Source organism: Primulina tabacum, chromosome 3, assembly GCF_025594145.1.
Source record: "Primulina tabacum isolate GXHZ01 chromosome 3, ASM2559414v2, whole genome shotgun sequence".
In the NCBI taxonomy this organism is placed as follows: Eukaryota; Viridiplantae; Streptophyta; class Magnoliopsida; order Lamiales; family Gesneriaceae; genus Primulina; species Primulina tabacum.
Genome location: NC_134552.1, coordinates 86,868 through 108,901, shown reverse-complemented (window position 1 = coordinate 108,901; position 22,034 = coordinate 86,868). Strand labels below are relative to the sequence as shown.

General features: G+C 34.6%; 1 protein-coding gene across 1 annotated transcript; it reads left to right on the top strand.

Annotated features, from left to right (window-relative positions):
* Positions 1-4,077: 4,077 nt before the first annotated feature.
* LOC142538253 (uncharacterized) lies at positions 4,078-9,835 on the top strand. The gene is made up of 10 exons (XM_075643614.1): positions 4,078-4,425; positions 4,534-4,926; positions 5,023-6,275; positions 6,970-7,326; positions 7,477-7,815; positions 8,117-8,341; positions 8,736-8,781; positions 9,449-9,505; positions 9,597-9,696; positions 9,789-9,835. The coding sequence occupies exons 1-10, from the start codon at positions 4,078-4,080 to the stop codon at positions 9,833-9,835; spliced, it is 3,165 nt and encodes a 1,054-aa protein (XP_075499729.1).
* The last annotated feature ends 12,199 nt before the right edge of the window (positions 9,836-22,034 follow it).

Sequence of the window (22,034 nt, the reverse complement as noted above, 5' to 3'; positions counted from 1 at the left end):
CCATGGCTATAAATATATTGAAAATTATATATGAACAGCTGACATTGAACATTGAGGCAATGAACGTCATGGCTAGAAACCTTTCTATAGTAATTTTGTCAAATGCCCCAGCTTTGGCTAGTATAGGCTTTCTCGCGATATATGCCAGTATTATGGCTTGAGATCCTTCTTCTAAGTAGTGGGCTTATCCAGAGAAAAGTAAGAAATGATGAACTATGTCCTCCATTGGTCAGCATTGTCATGTGGTAGAGCAGCGAATTATGCAAGTCCGACTGTTGGCAGGTCGAACGTTTCGGCGAACAATTTATGTGTGATACAGATGTTTGAACCACTTACAGTGCACCCAAACTGATATGTGATCCATCTTAAAAGTCTCAAAGAGCTCACTCAGAGAGGTTAAAGAGAAATGGAATTTGAATCCGACTAATTTGCGGAGCCCCTGATGCTTCCAGTATTTTAAACATATTCACCATGACCTCGTCTTTCATGGTTAGCACATATGCGAAGTTGATAGCAAGAGTATTTGCAGAGCATGAAGCCATCTTGAAATGATTTGAATGAAAAGGCTTTACTTGATCTGTATAGCAGTTAGAATGCAAGAGAAACAAGAGAGAGAGATAGCTATGGAAGTTGTAAGTTCGCAGGTAATAGAAAAGAGATGAATGTTGTAAAATATGAAACATATATTTAATCCGATTTAGTATACATGACAATCCACGTGTCTGTATGTCGTTTTTTAATATTTGAAAATTTGAAAGATCAAAAAGTGATTTTAGGCGGTTCATATATTCGGGTAAAAAATAAATATATTTTGTAAATGGATAAAAATCATCATAACAATAAATACAGAATTAATTCAATATTTGGAAAAACATAAATAATGAAATTTTGGATCATTAAAAAATATTAATGTGTCTGAAGAGGGACCGGTTAGAGCTTATGATAAAATCAAGCTTTCACAATTTCATACCGAAGTGGTCGGATTTATCAACTTGACTTTTATTCCCCCTAAATATATTCATTAATGTAAATCAACTAAGCCAAAAATATTTAAAAAATAAGAAAATTTAGCGTCGAGTAGTGGCTTAGTAAAAAAATTTGTGATTTGTTGATCTGTTGAAATGTACTATTCCTTCTTCATGACATGACCTCAGATGAAATGATGTTTTATATCAATATCCTTGGACCGAGAATGAAGAATAAGATTGTAGGTGATTATTATTGCACTTGTATTATTATAGAAGATTGGGGATTCAGCGTCTTGAATTTCATAATATCTTAATTGTTGCTGAATTCATAGTAATTGTGCAAAAAAAAACCCACAACAGTTAGATATTCTGCTTCAACTATTGATATAGCAATCAATATTTGCTTTTTAATAAATCAAGATATCAGTATGTCTCCCAAGAATTAACATGATCAGCTGGTTATTACCATGCAATGTAACAAAATTAACAAGACATCTTTAATGATGATTTTGTCATGAATGATCATACTCTTACACACAACTTTACTCTTAGAGATCACCAAATATGATTGTTGGTCATTTGTAGTCAATGACTACGGATTTCACAAAATTATTAAACTACACCAACCGAAATAGCCAACCAATAATACATCTTTTAATATCAAGAACATAACTTTAAAAATTGGACATCCGATTTCCATAATAAAATACAAAATTTTCAACATATTCAAGCAAAATTTCATATATCAAATAAATTACAAAAAAAAAAATTCTTAAACCAATATGATTTCAAGTTTATAAAAAACAAAAAATTAGGCACAACGAATTACATTTGATTGTAAGAACAACAATAATATGGTCAAAATTGGGTAGCGAAAAAGAGTAGTACTTTAACAACTATTTTTCTAATCTTCACAAATCACCAAGCAGTGGCGAAACTCGTTTGAGAAAAATTCCTTTCTTCATCTTCTTTATTTTGGGGGAAAAAAAATCTACCACTTAATTATAAAAAAGATTCCCAGCTCTAATTTTATTCATATACGATTTTCTTCTAAAATATCCTTAATGTAGAAAAGAGAATAAATGTAAGAGAGAGACAATAAAACAACGTAATATAAAAATGTTGGTCATTTTTGTATTTTCAAGTTTTTACAAGGGATTTGATTTCTTTTGTCCAGGTTGGGGAGCTTTAACGAAAACAGTAGGGAATTTAAATATATATTTTCTGAATTAAGGATTGAACTTTAAGTTGAAAACATTTATGTGGATTTAATGACAATTTGCCGAAGTATAAGCCCGACATGCTCAAAACCTATATAATACAAAGTACAAAAAAAATTATTTAACGTATATTAATTATAAACATAAACTTTGTATCATTATATCATATAATAAAAATTAAAATTGTAAAATTATGAACAATAATTCACGTGCATTTCTCACGACAACTATAGCAACTTCACTGTTCTCCCTTGTTTTAGATACTAAGTGTGGACTCCATTAATTTGGGTGAAGTATATAGGGGGAAATTTATTATAATATTTGTATAAACAACAAAGTTTTTTATGTTTATTTTTAGGGCAACTTTGAATTCAGTACCTTCTATGTTTCGTTTTTATCTCCACTCCCCTTTTTCTCAAAATACCCCTCAACCTTATTTTTAAATAATTGTTTTTCTTTTATATTTAAAGGCCCACCATGCTTCCTTAATATAAATTAAATCTTTTACTTCTTTGACCTGAGTGCCACCGGGTTATATCCACCGTATTTTACAGACTGCTCCTCACATTCTAACAAACAGTCGCAACAGATGGTTACCGACGCAGATTCCTTCAGCAGCACTTGGCACAATGATAAGCCCAAATCTTATAGAGATTTTTAGGGATTTTATTTGTGCTTATCTAGACTTTTTATCCCAATTTATGTGCTTAATTGAATTAATAATTGTAGATTTAAATAAAAGATGAAAAATGATTAAATTTGGAAATAAAATATATTTACAAGACTTCAAAAGAAATAAAATATTTTTATTTTATTATCTTGATATTATTGAAGTTCTTGATAAAGATGAAGTCTAATATTTGAAAAGAAAAATCTACAATCTTATTATCTACAAGGTTTAAGTGGAGATGAGCTTAAAAAGATTGGGAGGAAGAAGCCCGTTGATAAGGATAAAAGAAGCGTACAGGGAGCAGAGCCGTAACAGAGAAGAGAAAAAAAAGACAGAGCGCAGAAGAGAGAGGCGGAAGTGCAGAACAAAGGAAAGAAGCATAGAACAGAAGGCTACTGTGAAGTAGCACCAGCGCGGAAGAAGGAAAAGAAGTGAGGAAGACAGAAGACAAAAGCTGGAGGAATTCCTCACACACGCTACAAATCACTGAGAATTCTTTTCTTCTTTCTTAACTATGTTTTCTTTATTGAATTTAAACACTGATTTTGACTTTTATTTTAAGTTTATGGAGTAGATTTTTATAGACTAAGGCCACGATAGGGCCGAGACAGATTATTTTTGATGTTTTAAGTTTGATTCAAGTCAATTATTTATTTTATTCATTGATTGATGTCATTTATCACGTGTTCTTTTAATCTAGGCCAATTAAATAGAATATTTGTTGGTTATTCTAAAATCGAATGGCGATAGATTAATATATGCTTCACACATCAATCAACACATGGTTAAATTGACTAGAAATAATATTCGATTTCAGTGTGCGGCTTTAGGTTGAAAAACTCGAATTTCACAGAGATTTAATGCGGTTAAATTTAATTGAATTCAGTTAGGAATAATTGGACTGTTAGATTTAATTAGGTTTATTAATTCGAGAAATCGTTTAATAAATAATTTTGGGAATTTCGTCGTGAATTAAATAATTAATTTAATGAATATGAATTTGACACGTAGATTATAAGTTGTCTCGGTACCGTTGTGCGCCTTAGTCGTTTTTAAATAATTTGAATTTTCGTCTAAATTAATTGTTTGGATTAGTTTTGCTTTAGTTAATTTATTTAAATCGTGTTATTTAGTTTTAATTAATTTATCTCCCATCATTTGAATTTTATTAGCCTAAATTAGGAAGACTCCACGAGTTGCACTTGAAATAATTTCAAATATGGCTGAAAATAGTGCGGCTTGGCCAGATATTAAACGAGAAAAGAAGGCCGGAGTTCTTGAAATGGATGTGTTGAATGCACTTACTGCTAAGATTGATGGGTTGACCCATAAATTCTCTCAGCTGCAATCAATTCAAGCAAATCAAATCCAAGGAATAGTCATCGAGGAACAACCCATTTTTGATGAAGAAGCGGAGAATTTTGTGGGGAATCAATGGAGACAACAATCCAATCCATACAGTTCCACATACAATCCAGGATGGAAGAATCACCCTAATTTGTCTTGGAAGAATACGGAGAATTCCCTTAATCCAACACATATTCCTCCACTGTCCATTCCTCAACAAGTGAGATAACAAGGATTATTGGTACCTGCAGCACCTCCAGGATTCAAACAAGAAGATCAAAGACCAATTTATGAAGATTTTATGATAAAACATGTTGTGGGAATGAAGACGAGACTGCAGAATCATAATGCTATCTTACGAAGGTTGGATGCTCAAATGGGTCAAATAGCCAATCAATTAGCAAATCGACCCCTTGGAACACTACCAAGTGATACTGAGAAAAATCCGAAAGGAGTGAATGCAGTGAGTACAATGATCAAGGCCGAGGAAGAGGAACCAACGAGGCAGAATTCTACAGATATGGAGGCAAAGAATGATGGAGGAGTGGAATCAAAGACAGAAGATGCTAAGGAACAGAACACTCACACCACCCCTACACGGAAGACTTGTAAGAAAGGTAAGGATTTTGATTCTAATGATAATATTGATATTAATACACTTCATTTTCCTCAAAGAGCAAGGCAATTACAATTGGATCATCAATTTTCAAAATTTCTTGAAGTTTTTAAGAAATTGAACATAAATATTCCTTTTGCAGAGGCTTTAGCTCAAATGCCTTCTTATGCTAAATTTTTGAAAGATATTTTGACTAAAAAGAGGAAACTTGTTGATTTTGAAACTGTTACGCTTTCTGAGGAGTGTTCAGCTATTTTGCAAAATAAACTACCTTCAAAGCTTAAGGATCCAGGTAGTTTCTCCATTCCTTGCACTATAAGAAATTCTAATTTTAACAAGGCATTGTGTGATCTTGATGCTAGCATAAATCTTATGCCTTATTCTTGTTTTGAGAAATTGGGGATTGGAGAAGTTAAACCAACCACTATTTCCCTTCAACTTGCTGATAGATCTATTAAATATCCTAGAGGGGTAATAGATGATGTTTTGGTTAAAGTTGATAAATTTATATTTCCAGTTGACTTTGTTGTGCTAGACATGGAGGAGGATCATGAGATCCCCCTAATTTTAGGTTGTCCTTTCTTAGCTACTGGAAGAGCTCTCATAGATGTGCAAAAAGGTGAGTTAGTTTTGAGGTTGAACGATGAGAAGGTAACTTTTAATGTTTTTCGTAGTATGAAATATCCTGTTGGACCTTCTGATTGTTATAGAATTGATGCTATTGATGATATAGTTGAGTGTAGTGTGCAGGATACTTTAATTGAAGACCCACTGGAAAAGATTTTGGTTAGCCCAAAGTCCACGGAATCAGACAAAGAAGAGGTGGAGGAATGTATGAACTACTTGGAGGGATCAAAGCCTCTGCCAAGATCGGTGAATTCGAAGATTGGGGAGCTTGGACATATTCCAAAATCACTTAAATCATCCATAGAAGAACCCCCATTCCTCGAACTCAAACCACTTCATCATCATTTAAAATATTTATTTTTGAAGGAAGAAGATAAACTGCCAGTAATTGTTTCTTCTTCCTTGACAGGTGATGAGGAAGACAAGCTCTTGAGAGTGCTGAAGGATCACATATGTGCCATTGGATGGAGCATAGCTGACATCAAGGGGATTAGTCCATCCATGTGCATGCACAAAATTTTAATGGAGAAGGAGCACTCTCCCACTACTCAACCTCAAAGGAGATTGAATCCAGCTATGCAAGAGGTCGTCAAAAAGGAGGTAATCAAACTCCTTGATGCAGGTATGATCTTTTCTATATCCGATAGCAAGTGGGTAAGTCATGTGCATGTTGTTCCTAAGAAAGGGAGAATCATTGTCGTTGAAAATGAAAATAACGAATTAATCCCCACTAGAACTATGACTGGGTGGCGTGTTTGTATTGATTATCGCAAATTGAATGATGCCACAAGAAAAGATCACTTCCCCTTACCTTTTGTTGATCAAATGTTAGATCGTTTGGCAGGTCATGCTTTTTATTGTTTTCTAGATGGTTATTCTGGATATATGCAAATCCCAATAGACCCCGAAGATCAACATAAGACAACTTTTACTTGTCCCTACGGTACATTTGCTTAGAAAAGAATGTCATTTGGTTTGTGTAATGCTCCTGCTACTTTTCAACGTTGTATGATGTCAATTTTTCATGATATGGTTGAAAACTATATTGAGGTCTTCATGGATGACTTTTCTGTTTTTGGTTCTTCTTTCGACTCCTGTTTGGTTAATTTGTCAAAAGTGCTAAAGAGATGTGAAGAAACGAATCTTGTACTTAACTAGGAGAAATGTCATTTCATGGTAAGGGAAGGAATTGTCCTTGGTCACAAAATTTCTGAAAAAGGTATTGAAGTGGATAGAGCTAAGGTAGAGATCATAGAAAAGCTTCTTCCTCCTACTAATGTCAAAGGAATTCGTAACTTTATTGGGCATGCACGTTTTTATAGGCGATTTTCAAGGATTTCTCGAGTATTACTAAGCCTTTAACTAATTTGCTAATGAAAGATGTTCCTTTTGTTTTTTCTGAGGATTGTTTACAAGCTTTTCAGGTATTAAAGCAAAAGTTGACCACCACGCCGATCATTGTCGCACCAGATTGGAATCTACCTTTTGAACTCATGTGTGACGCAAGTGATATTGCTTTAGGGACTGTTTTGGGGCAAAAGAGGGAGCTCAATTAAACTATGCTACTACAGAAAAAGAGTTGTTGGCTGTTGTGTTTGCTTTGGACAATTTTCGGCCATACCTTATAGGGAGTAAAGTGATAGTCCACATGGATTATTCAGCTTTGAAGTATCTCTTAAACAAAAAGGATGCCAAGCCAAGATTGATAAGATTGATCATTCTGCTGCAAGAATTTGACAGAGAGATCGTGGATCGCAAGGGGACTGAAAACCAAGTTGCTGATCATCTATCGAGATTGGAGAAGCCCGAGGAAGGTAAGTATGTAATTAGAGATGAATTTCCTGACGAGAAACTTTATGACATCTCTAATTTACCATGGTATGCTGATTTTGTCAATTATTTATCATGCAAATTTATTCCTTCTCATTTTACATATCAACAGAAAAAGAAGTTATTTTCGGATTTAAAATATTATCTTTGGGAAGATCCTCTTTTGTTTAGAATCTGTGCAGATGGCATTATTCGTAGGTGTATTCCAGCAGAGGAGGTAAGTTCTATACTTGATCATTGTCATAGTGGTCCAACTGGAGGACATTTTGGGGCTAGTAAAATGGCCACAAAAATCCTTCAAGCTGGATTCTACAGGCCTACACTGTTCAAGGATGCACACACTTATGTTTTGAATTGCAATGAATGCCAACGTGTTGATAATATTTCAAGGAGACACGAAATGCCATTGAATAATATTTTAGTCTGTGAATTGTTTGATGTGTGGGGAATTGATTTCATGGGGCCTTTTCCAAATTCCTTAGAAAATAAATATATTTTGGTAGCTGTGGATTACGTATCCAAGTGGGATGGAAGCAAGTGCTTGTAGAACCAATGACTCTAAGGTTGTGATCCAATTTTTAAAGAAAAATATTTTTGCAAGATTTGGCACACCTAGAGCCATTATTAGCGATGGGGAAACACATTTTTGTAATCGCAATTTTGAATCTCTTTTGGCTAAATATGGGGTCACGCACAAGGTGGCAACACCTTATCATCCTCAAACTAGTGGTCAAGTAGAAGTATCAAATAGGGAAATTAAGAAAATTCTTGAGAAGACTGTTGTATCTTCGAGGAAGGAATGAGCTAGTAAATTGGATGATGCATTGTGGGCATATAGAACAACATTCAAAACCCCTATAGGAACTTCCCCTTTTCGTTTGGTCTATGGAAAAGCTTGTCACCTTTCTGTTGAACTAGAGCATAGGGTATTATGGGCTACTAAATTTTTGAACTTTGATGTGCAAGCTACATGTTATCAGCGTCTTCTACAACTCAATGAGCTGGAGGAATTTCGTCTTGATGCATATGAGAATGCGAAAATCTACAAGGAAAAGACAAAGAAGTGACATGATGCAAGGATTGTGCACAGGGAATTTGAGTCTGGACAAAAAGTTCTTCTTTATAACTCTCGTTTGAAACTCATGCCAGGTAAACTTCGTTCCAAATGGTCCGGGCCTTTTACCGTTACTGAAGTTTTTTCCTTTGGTGTTGTAGAAATCCGTGGAGATTCTGGAAATCCCTTTAAGTTGAATGGACATCGACTGAAAAATTTTCATGAAGGAATTGTGGAGCAAGAGGAGCCGAGTACTCATTTGCACGATCCAACCTAATTTATAAAGGGAGTTGTCTAGCTATAGACAAGAAATTTTTAGCGCTTGATGGGAGGCAACCCAGTGATTTATTTTATTTTGTTTCATTTTATTTTTTATTTTTTTTTTACTTTTTCATTCTATTAGGTTAATTCTCTGTGATTTTGGTGTGTGTAGAGAATATTGGAATGAAGTAAGATGACTTAGACTCTGGAAAAGCTAAACTGTTGAAATAAGAGATTACCAGCACTAAGGAATTCTATTATCCCCATGTTGTACTCCATGGATATTAAAGCACACTGCCAGGGAAGTGTTCTCTTACTATTCTACATCCAAATTCTATATCCTTTTTGAATGGCATGACACTGAGGGCACTGTAAATCTAAAGTGTGGGGGGATTTGATTTGTGTTTGTTTCACGTCACCACACTTAGCATGTGCTTCAATGTTTAATCCTCGAGCATGAGATTTTTTTTTTGGTTATTCTTTGAGAAACCGCACTAGTGATTACATGATACACTAATTGACTTTCTATATTTTTGAACACTCAAGAAATTACATCATACCTAGAATTGATTGAGATGAGCTGTAGTTGTAGTCGAAGGATTTGAGCACAAACTAGTTTTGTATCATATTTTGAGACATAATCTATGCACTTTAAGTCATACTTATATGAATTAATTGTGAATTGGCAAGAGGTGGGCTCATTAAAAAAATCGAAAAAAAAGATAAAGAAAAGAAACAATCTAGAACTTGTCTGATTATCTTGACTGCCTTAAGATATGCAAAGAACATTCGCATTTTTTCAAGTTTCATATATTTTCTTGTGTTTCTTTTACCCTGTTTTAACTTTTTTTATAGATGGTTTTTGGGGTTAAAGTTTCTTGTCTGTTTATTGGATTTCTTTTATCTTTAAAGGTAGGGAATTCAATGGTCTTTTGTTTTTTACCACCGATTATTAGTGGTCCTTATATTCCACTCACATGGTGGTCCTTCCTTTTGTTAGTAGGATGGTCACATGTCCACTTTAGCTTTGTCGGGGAATCTTTGGCTTTTTGTGTTCCCAAGGAAAACGTGCTTGTGGTCCTTCCCCACTTGTACTGGTATCGGTAAAGTGTTTCCGATCAGATCTCGGTTCGAATCCCTTACCAAACTCCGGTTCTTTCTGGTTCTGACATTCTGCACATGTGCCATGTTGCAGAATTTTTGGCGGGTCTCTTTGCTTGCCGGCAGCTTGCTGTTCCATAGAAGATTTTTTTCTTTTCAAATATGTCTTCTGCAAAACCTGTTGTTTTTTCTGTCATTGTATTTAACATGAAAGATCCATTTACAGAATTTTGATAAAATTTAAATGGATACTTGACTTTGTCCATCTTTGTTAGACAGACCCAAAATCCTCATGCTCTTCTGGTGGATATTTCATCTTCATTAAATGAAGAAACCAGAGGTGTTTCGTTTGTAGGAGGATCCTTGATGAATTTCTGGGCATTCATATCTGGTCCTCTTTAGCTTGATGAAATGAAAGGCTTCGTGTGAGCCTTTCCCTGCTGGTTCTAGTGATGCACTGAAAAAACACAACTGCGGAATATCTTCTCTGGATAAATAATCATTGTTTGTCCAGGTTTCATGCACATCTTCCTGAATCCATTTTGGTAATACTGAAATCTCTGGGAAACTGGGTGAACTAGTATAAACTGAGGCAAGAGCCCCAAATTCATACCATGTTTTGACCTCCTTAGGATATGAATTAGGTTTCATCCATACCCTAGGATATTTTCCAGCCACATCAACTCAAACAATAGATGGGTTGATGCCAATTCTTGTGATTGATTTCTCCCAAGTCTGTTGGTAAATCTGGAATGGAGAAATTGCAGCTTCATTAGTACCAACCTTAGATTTTCCCTTGTCAGTATTAGGTTTAAGGTTGATCTCTCCCTCTTCAATCCCCGAGGTGAAGGGTTGACTTGAAGACACGAGATCGAAATCTGGAGTTTCAATTTTTGTTTTGGTCGACTCATCAGGAGATGATCCCGGCTCAACACTTGTGCTAGGGGTACTTGAATCCCCTGCTCCATGTATAGAGTCATGTACTCTAAAACTCTCCATTCGAGAAACCAATGGCTTCTCAATGCCTTGGAGGATAGGCCCTTGCATTACAGACAATAACTGAGTATGTGCATGTAAACGTCATGTGATTCGATCGGAAGACAATTCTCTTATCCGCTTGTTGGAGCCTTCCCGCAATTTCTGCGTTTAGTGCTAACTTGTTAAACTCGTTTTTGAAGTATTTCAATGTGTTCCCTCAAATGCCTCTGCATTGATAATAGCATCAATGTCAATGATGTTCATCTCTTGTTAAAAAATCTGCAAGAATATTTTCATAAGATTTTATTATCACAATATCAAAAATATAATTCTGACATAGTGCTTGTCATCTTAATAATCTGATCTTCTCAGGTTTAGACTCAATTATATTCCTTAAGAAAGCTTTTACCTGTTTATTATCAACTTTTAAAGTGAATTTCTTTGCAAGAAAGAATAATGACCATTTTTCAAAAGCCCTTATAAAATTCTTTTTCGTTGATATGCAATCTTATGGCTTCTGCATCTGAGAACAGTCCACTGCAATATCTGCATGGATGTTCTCCATCTGGAGTGAGCTTTTTTAAGACTTCTGCCCACCAATGATCACTGACATCCGTATATAATACCAGATCATCTTCATCTTGAGGAATAGCCATTTTTGAAAGATTTTTACAAATCTCATTTAGTTGACAAAGTCCTTGTGTATGTTATTTTGTCCATATAAATTTCGCATCTTTTTTCAGTAATGGACCGAACACTTTCCTGTGTTTTGCTAGGTTTTTAATAAACATCCCAGCAAAATTAACAACTCCTAGAAAACTTTGAAGTTGTTTCTTTTTTTTTAGTTCGTTTGGAAAATTTTGCACATTTTCTACTATAAGATCCTGCAAAATTATTCCAGACTCATCGATTTCTATTCCTAGAAATTCGATTTTTCTTGTGGTAATGACTGCTTTCTTTTCTGATAGAACCAACCTTTTTTTTTTACAAACGTCAGAGAAAATATCTAAATGTTTAATATGTTCTTCTATATTTTTAGATGCAATTAATACATCGTCAATATAAACAAACATAAACTTAAAGAAATCTTTAAATAGATTATCCATTTTCCTTTGAAATATATGGGATGAATTAACCAATCTCATTGGTAATACTTCCCAAATATAATATCCTTGTGGTGTAGAAAAAGCTGTGAATTTCTTGCTTTCTTTCTGCATTCGAATCTGGTAAAATCCAGACTTACAATCGAATTTAGATAATATCATTTCGTTGCGTATGCAACTAATTAGATGTTCTCTGCTAGGTTAAAATACCCATCAAACTTCAGAATTTATTAAATTTCTTGATAATTAATAACTAATCTGGATTTGTTCCTTTTTATTTCACCATGATTTCTTACCAGGAATCCTGGGCTGCTGTATGGTGAAATTCCTGCTTTGATCAAACCAAGGTCCAAATGCTCCTTGATCATAATCTGCATATCCTTTTGATCAATTATATTCATTGGGATATGCTTGCAATGGACAAATTCATACTCTTTGTCTTCCTTGATTTTAAGGCAAGCTTTGAATTGATTTTTGTCCCACCATGCCAAGGGATCTTCATTGTAATTTTTTTTTTATCCTTTTCTTGATATCTTCCAATGATACCTTAGACTTTACCTCATTCTTATGTAGAGTTATCTTAAGGCATTCTATTTCTTTTGTTTGGAGCTCTTTATCTGCTTTTAGTTGGACCATTGTTTCTCCAAACCGTCTAGAATCCTTCATTTTTGGGTTCAGAAGTTTTCATTCATCACCACGCTTGCTGCGAAACTGAATTGGAAATTTTCGATAAAATGCCTCTCTTAGTCTCTGGACTATAATTTTGTGATCACAAGGTGTTGTGAACACCAATTTTCTAGTCTCATTTTCTTGCGTATAGGACTTAAACATTTGTAGGAAATTGTTTCCTAGCAAAATGTCAGCTCATGTATCATGAAAATAAATTGGTGATGTTTTTTACCTTATATCAAGGTGTTTGTCTAGCACATCTAATTACGATTTCAGTCGTCTTAATCCCTCTGCATAAGATTAAGATTCTTCTGGAAAGATCTCTTCCAGCAATATTTGGTAATTCTTCTTCCAAATTATTTGGAAAAACTCCTCGTTTTGCTGTACAGATTCCAGCACCTGAATCAATATAAGCAGCAAAATATTCTGCCTTATATTGTTCACATAACATTCATACTGGAATGTATATCGAGAATGAGTTTGTGGTCATTGGATTTTCAACATCCTATCATCTGCCATAACTTCATTCCATATTCTAGACGTTTCCAAGGTTTGTGTTCCTCGAGAAAATTTAGTCCAAGAACCAGTCGATCTGATTCTTTCCCAGGAATTCCTTTGATAAGAACTTCCAATTCTCCGATATTGATCATTCCTTGGTAAGCTTCTATCATAGGTTGTTCCAAATAGTATATCGTATTACAAGGAAATTGATTCATTTGTTTCATAATATCAAATACTATTTCTACTTCCTTCCACCCTCCTGGGCATCTAAGATTTCCTATGGTAGAAAAGCTTTTTTTGCTCCTATTGGGTTTCTTGGACAGACGATTTTCTCCACCTGTAACTTTTAATTCTATCTTCCTGAAAAGATAGTCTCCTTGATTCCAATCTAAGACTTTGATTCCTTTGTAGAATCGGTTTGTCTTGTATTTTGATATATTTTTCATGTATTAAAGGAAACTCAACTCTTTCTGGATAAATTGTCTAGGCAACTTTTCCAAATATCTCTGGTATTTCAATGAACTCGTTTCTAATAAACAATTCTGAATGATGTGTATTAGATAGAGCATATGAAATTTGATAGGTAATAGAATATGGAATATTACCTTCATTCATCAGTCTTTTTTCCTTGAAATTCAGATGTAAAGTCAAGGCTCGACTAAAATCTCGATCTGCTAAGTTGTAGGCAATTCTCGGATAAATTACTCCCACAATTTTTCCTGCACAGAGATTCCCTGAGATAGTTCCCAGTACTGAGTCTTGAAGGTTCCCCATTCTTTTATCGCATATAGCAATATCAATTGGTGAATATATTTCCTTCTTTGAAAGTAGCTTTTATCATAATCTGGATTGCTCCAATATGAATCCAGGGCATATTTCTTGCTACTTCTATCTTGAGTTTTTGTAATTCCTCCTTAATTTCTTCAGAAAGAATTAATTACATCTCCATTCTATTTTCTGTAAGTTCCATTAGGATTGTCATTTCCCTTCTAGAAACTTTATAGATTAGATGATGCTTTCTGTTTCTTATGCCAAGATTTCCTAAGAACTTTTCTATCTGTCCTGCAGAAAATTCTTGATATCTCTATAGACTAGGATTTTCTCTCATGATTCTTTGAACCATGTTATGAGATATTGTTGTCTGACTGAAGAAACCAGACAAATCTTCATGTGTTTCTTGTCGAAACACCTCGTCTTCAGTCAGATTCCGATTCAGTTCCATCATATTCTCCCTGACTCGAGACTTCTTCTTCTTCATATATGCTTTCATCTGAGGCAATATCCTCGAATCGGTATACCTGAATAAGATCTTGGTAATAAACTGCTTCTTCAATATCCGGGGTTGGATCGAAGCGTTTAATACCTCTTTTTTCATTTTCTGGACAGTTGGTCGAAATATGACGTCTTGCTCCACATGTCCAACAATTATAATCCTTAAAAATTTCATTAGCTCGAGTGTGAGTTCTTCTGAAAGTTTTCTTCGTAGGTATTCTTCATGTGCTTCGAGATGTACTCGAGGCTTGGGATGATATCATATTTCTTGATGGTCCACTTCTTTGTCCAGATTTATAAGATCTGGCCTTTTGTCTAGACCAAACTGTTCTTGGTTTCCAAGAACTTCTTCCACCTCGAGCATAAGGATGAGTCCTAAAACTTTTCTTCTTAGGCTTATGTGGTTTACTTCCAACACAAAAGAGTTTTTTTGTTAATACCCCTTAATCATTTGTAATTCGTTTGTAATGCTGTCATATGACATCATTCTGCCAATTTTCCTTTGAGAAAAGAGGCTCTTCGTGCCAACGTATGTGGATTGCTATGGACATATTCCCTTATAAGCATTTCTCTCCAGGGACTTGGCATTTTAGCGAAAAAAAGCTGCATAGCTATATTTTCTTCGACCCCCGAATTCCATCTATATTTAGTGAATAACATCCACCAAACATATGTCACGTAATTCAAGGCTATACATAGCTTGAGTATATTTCTTCCTCTACTCTGTATCTTGACTGTTAAAATAGTCTACCCCTATAAACTGTGCTTTAAATAGGGTAGCCATTTTTCCAGCTATCTCACTAAGAGATTCTCCAACTATGATTGACTCTTTAGTTTCTAATGAAGTCATGTCCCAATCAATTTTAACTGATCCCATAAGACTCATTTCTAGGAGTTTAATGAATCCTTCTCTGTTGAGATCAAGTGTTCCTGCAGGGATTCTCATAGCAAATGTCCAGTCATCTATGAGATCTTCTCTATTTTTGAAATCTAGTACATCAAGGTTAAGCATAACCCCATAAGGACGTATAGGTTCTAAAACAGTTTTTTCATAGGGTGTTTGGTGCAAGGGAATTTGATTTCTCCTTGTCCTTATTTCCGCTGGGTGTGATTCTTCACAAGTATGGAAATCGGGTTGAGATTATCTCATATTTATATTCTGAGATCCCACACTTTCTCTTGGTGGTTCCTGAGAATATGACCAGGTTATAGAAGGTGGTTCGCCTCCCTTATGTTCATCTTTAGATCTACGACTTTGAGATTTGCGAAAGATTCCGCAAGCTCCTGTAGATCCTCTAGACCAATCCTTTCTAAAGTTGTCATCAGATTAATTTCTTTTCTGAGACAGATTTAATTAAATTGATCATTTTTTCTTCTTCGGTCAAATGTTTTAACACTACTTTGGTTTTCTCTTGTTGATGTAACAGGGGTTCATTATCAAAGGATGGTGGTAACTTTCCTTCTGAAGTTCTCTTACTAGAACTTGGTTGTTGTTCTAGGATTTGAATTCTTGTTCGAATATCTTTTAATATTCCAAGAATTTCTTTTTGGTTTTCAAGGATTTTCTCCATATTTTGTGGTACATAATACAACATATTGTCATAATTTTGTACCGTCTTTTGAATTTCTTTAAGATCTCCCGAGAGTTTAGAGGAATCCGGTACTATTTCTAAGAACCTGTTATTTTGAATCATAAGTTTACCTTAAGATTCTGATAAGTTCCTTCTTGATATCTAACCTTGGTTATATCTTCATGTTTCAAATATTCCAGAGTTCTGGAATAAATCCTGTAAATAAACAATCTCGAACCTAGGTTCGGATTCATGTTGATTGTGAAAATTCTCCTCCTCAAACATTTTGTTACTAATAATAAATTATGTGTTTGAATTAACCTTAGGCTCTGTTACCATTTTCTGAGGCCCCGTTTATCAATTAAAATTCTATAGGCAATAAGGGTATTTGTGATATTTAGAAAATAATTTTCTCTCACCAGGGAGTTGAGACAAAACCCTTTTAGTTTAGGTACTGAATATGAATTTACCCTTATTTTTAAGCACTTTTTTTACCATCCTCGAAAAATATAAGGGGTCGAAGAGCAATTTGACGTGAGAAATTATAAAATAATGTAAAAGGGAACAAGTGGATCCCAAATTTAAATTAAAAAAAATTTGATGTTATGATAGGTCCAAAAATTGAATAATGTGTTCCTCTGAACTGTACCCCTCTGTTAAAAAAATTTGACCAGATACTAATGTGGGAGAACACAATAATAATAATGTTCGGAATATATATATATATATATATATATATATATATATATATATATATATAACCAAGATTAAGAGACAGAATATGCAAAAACTGAGAGAAAGTCAAACAGAATAGGAAGGACAAGCATCGACAGACGACAATGACACAACTCAAAATTATTGACAAAATTCTCTACAAATTTCAAGTTTCAGCTTCAATTTTATGTTTTCAGTTCGTCAGTGTTTATTTTGTACGTTTCAGTTCTTAGTTACTTAGCTATGCATCTATATCATTTGAAGAATTTTCTTTGTTTTTGCAAATTAATTTGATTATTTGCATTAAACTGACGAGAAAATAACTGAAAATTGAATCGCGATCCATTTTCGATTGTCCTATAAGTTAGATTTTTAAGTTTTAATTTATTATGACATGTGGTATGCCCACACAAAAATTCAGAGCAACAAAAAGAATTTTTGGATAGTCTAAAATTAAAAATATTAGATATTAAATGTCACATTTAATATCATGTTTTATAAAATGAACCTTTTGGTTCTACACATCCTATTAAAGAAACGTTTTGACCTAAAAAATAAAGCTAATTTAACGTTATAATCTTCGAAACATTTCAAATTTGTAGTTTTGTAGTATAGGTGTAACAAACAACATGGATCAAGAAAATATGTAACATAATTTTCTAGCACAACATATAAAAAAACTTACCAATGTTCCATAGGGACGTAAAAAGAATCAAGTCGTTCGTGAGCTATTCGAAGCTCGCCTCGATAAAAAGTTTGTTTGAGATAGTTTATTAATATTATCGAGTCGAACTCAAACATAATGATATCCAGATCGTGAGCTCACGAACATGTTCGTTTACAACTCGCGCTCGGGAGCTAGAGCTCAAGCTCGGCTCGTTTATGTAACTCGCGATCTCGGCTCGTTTATGTTGCTCGTGAGCTCAAGCTCGGCTCATTTACTGTTCGTGAACATATTCGTTTATATGTCTCACAAGCTCAAACTCGAGTTCGGCTCATTTATCTTATTCGAACTTGGCTCGTCTACTCGTGAAAATGCTCGCCTATATGGTTCGTGAGTTTGAGCTCGAGACAGCTTATTTGTTGAGTGGAAAAAGAAAAATATTAGTAACAATGCATTTAGAAGGATTTGAACAAAAGATCATTGTTGAAAGAAAAGATGAATTTATGCTACTTAGCCATAATTGCATTTTAAATTTAATTAAAATGACATTGTCGCATTGACATATCTAGAAAAAAAATTAATTAAATAATTGTAAATAATAAAGAGAATTCATATAATAATATAATTTTATTGGTTTAGAATAACAAATTAGATTTATCATTGATCACTAAATTGTAAAACCAAATCTTAATATGATTTATGAACAATTTACAGTAAATTAATTTAAATTTGATAAATTTGTAACATCTAAGATATTTTATAATATAATATTTTAATTAGAGTATAATGAATTTTTATTTATTAAAAACTAAAATCTAATATTTTAAGTAGAGTATAATGAATTTATATTTATTAATAACTAAAATCTAAATTCTAGATGATATACTATGATGATTAATTAAACAAATTATATACTAAATTCGTTTGTTATCCGACATTAATAAATATTTGGATTTAATTATATCAAACTTATTATGATTTGTCGGCTCATCCAGTCAAAGAAACTGGTTGGCGGAAGCTTCATGGAAATTTCAAATAGAAGAGAAAACGTGTTTTTATACGCGTTTTCACACTGACAGGGGCTCTATAAATAGAGCTCCCCTCTTCATTCTGAAATCATCCATTTTTCGAGTTTTTTCTCATCTTATAAGCATTTGAGTGCTTAGTTCTATAATATTTGTGAGGTGTTTTGTTATCTTGTATTAAAAGAGTGTGTGTTCTCTTTAGAAACACAGTGAGTGAGTTGTACACCACAAAATATTATAGTGGAATTCTTTTCATTTTTCCGTGGTTTTTACCCTAATAATTTTTAGGGGTTTTTCACGTAAATCTCGATGTCCAGTTTATTCTTTATTTTCGAGTTTTATTATCTCAAAAATCCCCCACGTGGGACCAACAAGTGGTATCATAGCCTTGGTTTAAAATTTCTTAAATTCTGAGTATGCTCTGTGGTTGCAGCCTAGACTGATCTTCCACATCAGAAAAGATTTTTTGAAATTTTTTATTTAAGGCGGGATTATTTTGTCCAGTCTACTAAAACTGTTGTAGACATAATGGCGGGAAGGTACGAGATAGCAAAGTTCAACGGAAGCAATTTTATGCTGTGGAAAATAAAGATACAAGCAGTTTTAAGAAAGGATAATTGCTTGGCGGCTATTGAAGATAGACCGGTAGAGATTACAAATGATGGAAAGTGGAATGAGATGAATGATAATGATTAGGGATGTAAACGAATCAAACCGTTTGTGAGCTATTCGAAGCTCGATTCGATAAAAGCTCGTTTGAGCTCGTTTAATGAGGCTCGTTAAGATAAACAAACCAAACTCAAGCTTTACAGTATTCGGCTCGTTAGCTCGTGAACATGTTCGTTGGTAAGTTCATTAGTAATCTTTTAGATGAAAAATAATAGTTTTGATATTTGATTTATTGATTTTACATATTATTTATGAAATATATAGTAAAATCTATTAAATTTATTTATTATAATAAATTTACAAATTTTAATAAGAATAATATATTTTTCTTTAAATATATAATTTACTTTTTAATTAATTTAATGAAAATTTAAATATATAATTCATATTTATTAAGCTTGTTTAGGCTCGATAAAGGCTTGAATAAGCTTGTGAGCCATGCATATATTCGTTAAATAAAGCTCGAGCTCGGCTCGATTATAAACGAACCAAGCTCAAACATTCAAGAGTTCGGCTCGGCTCGACTCGATTACATCCCTAATAATGATGTTACCAATTTACACTTGGCTATTGCAGATGAAGTACTGTCAAGTATCTCTGAGATAAAAACAGCCAAAGTTATCTGGGATACTGTGACAAAGATGTACAAGGTCAAGTCGCTATACAACATGATTTTCCTAAAGAGAAGGCTTTATACTCTTCGGATGGCGGAATCTTCATCGATGACCGACCATATCAACACACTAAATACTCTATTTGTCCAACTCACTTCTATGAGACATAAAATATGGGAAAATGAACGTGTGGAGCTTCTACTTCAAAGTCTACCAGATTCATATGATCAACTTATCATCAACATAACCAATAATATTCTTATGGGCTTTCTAAGATTCGACGATGTCTTAACTGCGGTTCTCGGAGAAGAAAGCTGGCGCAAGAATAAGGAAGATAGGTTGGTAACATCGAAGCAAGCAGAGACTTTATCGATGATAAGAGGAAGATTTATGGACCGTGATTCCAGTGGGAGCCAAAGGCGAGGTAGATCAAAGTCGAGAAGTAAGAAGAAAACTATTTACCGCTTTAAATGTGGCGGTAAAGGGCACTTCAAGAAAGAGTGTACGAGTATCGAGAATAATTCTCAATGAAATGTGGCCAGTACTTCAGGCAGTGATGAAATATTATTCAGCGAAGCAGCAACTGTTGCAGAAGGCAGACACAAATTTTGTGACACATGGATAATGGATTCAGGAGCGACGTGGCACATGACGTCTCGGAGAGAATGGTTTGATCATTATGAACCAGTCTCAGGAGGATCTGTATTCATGGGAAATGATCATGCCTTGGAAATCGCTGGGGTCGGTATTATCAAAATTAAAATGTTTGATGGCACCATTCGCACCATACAGGAGGTACGACATGTGAAAGGACTGACAAAGAATCTTTTGTCCTTGGGGCAATTGGATGACATCGGATGCAAAACCCGTATCGAGAATGAGATCATGAAAATTGTGAAAGGCTCGCTTGTGGTTATGAAGGCGGAAAAGGTTGCTGCAAATCTGTATGTACTTTTGGGATAAACACACAAAGAGGCAGAACTAGCTGTTGCATCAATTGGTTCAGGAGAAGAATTAACAGTGTTATGACATAGAAAGCTCTGGCATATGTCAGAACGGGGATTGAAAATTCTCTCAGAACAGAAGCTGTTGCCGGGATTTACAAAAGTGTCACTACCCTTTTGTGAGCATTGTGTTACCAGTAAACAACATAGATTAAAGTTTGACACTTCTACTGCCAGGAGCAAAAGCATATTGGAGCTTATTCATTCGGATGTTTGGCAAGCACCAGTTGTATCCCTAGGAGGAGCGAGATACTTTGTCTCGTTCATTGATGATTTCTCTAAGAGATGTTGGGTGTATCCAATCAAGAAGAAATCAGACGCTTTCCAGATCTTCAAAGATTTCAAAGCGCGGGTTGAACTTGATTCTAAAAAGAAAATCAAGTGTTTGAGGACTGACAATGGAGGAGAATATACTAGAGACGAATTTGATGCATATTGTCAACATGAGGGCATCAAAAGACAGTTTACGACGGCTTACACACCTCAACAGAGCGGATGGACATAACCTTGTTGGAAAGAACAAGAGCTATGTTGAGGACTGCAGGTCTAGAAAAGTCATTTTGGACGGAAGCAGTTAAAACCGCTTGTTATATTATCAATCGTTCTCCTTCAGTGGCGATTGATCTGAAGACTCCGATGGAGATGTGGACTGGGAAGCTGACAGATTATTCTCATTTGCATACATTTAGAAGTCATGTGTATGTTCTGTAAAATGAGCAAGAAAGATCGAAATTGGATTCGAAATCTAGAAAATGCATCTTCTTGGGTTATGCTGATGGAGTAAAGGGGTTTCGCTTGTGGAATCCTACTGTTCACAAGCTTGTCATCAGCAGGGATGTTATCTTCGAGGAAGATAAAGTAAAGGAAGACAAAGGCACACCGAATTCAGAAACTACTATTTTTCAGGTAGAAAATAAGACGGACGAAGGTCAAGTTTCTTGTGAAGCTGTACCAGAGCACGAAGAACAAGAACATGTTGAGTCTGAGGTTTTTAATGTGAGGCAGTCAACTCGAGACAGAAGACCACCATTTTGGCTTTCAGATTATGTCACTGAAAGCAATATTGCATATTGTCTATTATCAGAGGATGGTGAGCCATCGAGTTTCCACGAGGCTACTCAAAGCTCGGATATATCCTTGTGGAGGATAGCAATGCAAGAAAAATTGGAGGCATTAGACAGGAATAAAACTTGGGATCTTGTTACACTACCATGAGGGAGGAAAGCCATTAGAAACAGATGGGTCTATAAGATCAAGCGTGATGGCAATAACCAAGTGGAGCGGTATCGTACTAGATTGGTGGTAAAAGGGTATGCTCAGAGAGAAAGAATTGACTTCAATGAGATATTTTTTCCTATGGTTCGGCTTACAATAGTCAGAGTGGTGCTGACATTATGTGCGGTGTTTGACCTATATCTAGAACATCTAGATGTGAAAACGGCATTTCTTCATGGAGATCTTGAAGAAGAAATCTATATGCTCCAGCCAGAAGGTTTTGCGAAAAAAGGCAAAGAGAACTTGGTTTGCAGGTTGAAGAAATATATGTACGGTCTCAA

Coding starts and splice junctions, on each gene's coding strand:
- LOC142538253 (XM_075643614.1), top strand. CDS start 4,078: ATGGCTGAAAATAGTGCGGCTTGGCCAGATATTAAACGAGAAAAGAAG. Junction 8,342..8,735: donor TACAAGGAAAAGACAAAGAA/GTGACATGATGC, acceptor TCATTCTATTAG/GTTAATTCTCTGTGATTTTG. Junction 9,697..9,788: donor CCCCACTTGTACTGGTATCG/GTAAAGTGTTTC, acceptor GCCATGTTGCAG/AATTTTTGGCGGGTCTCTTT.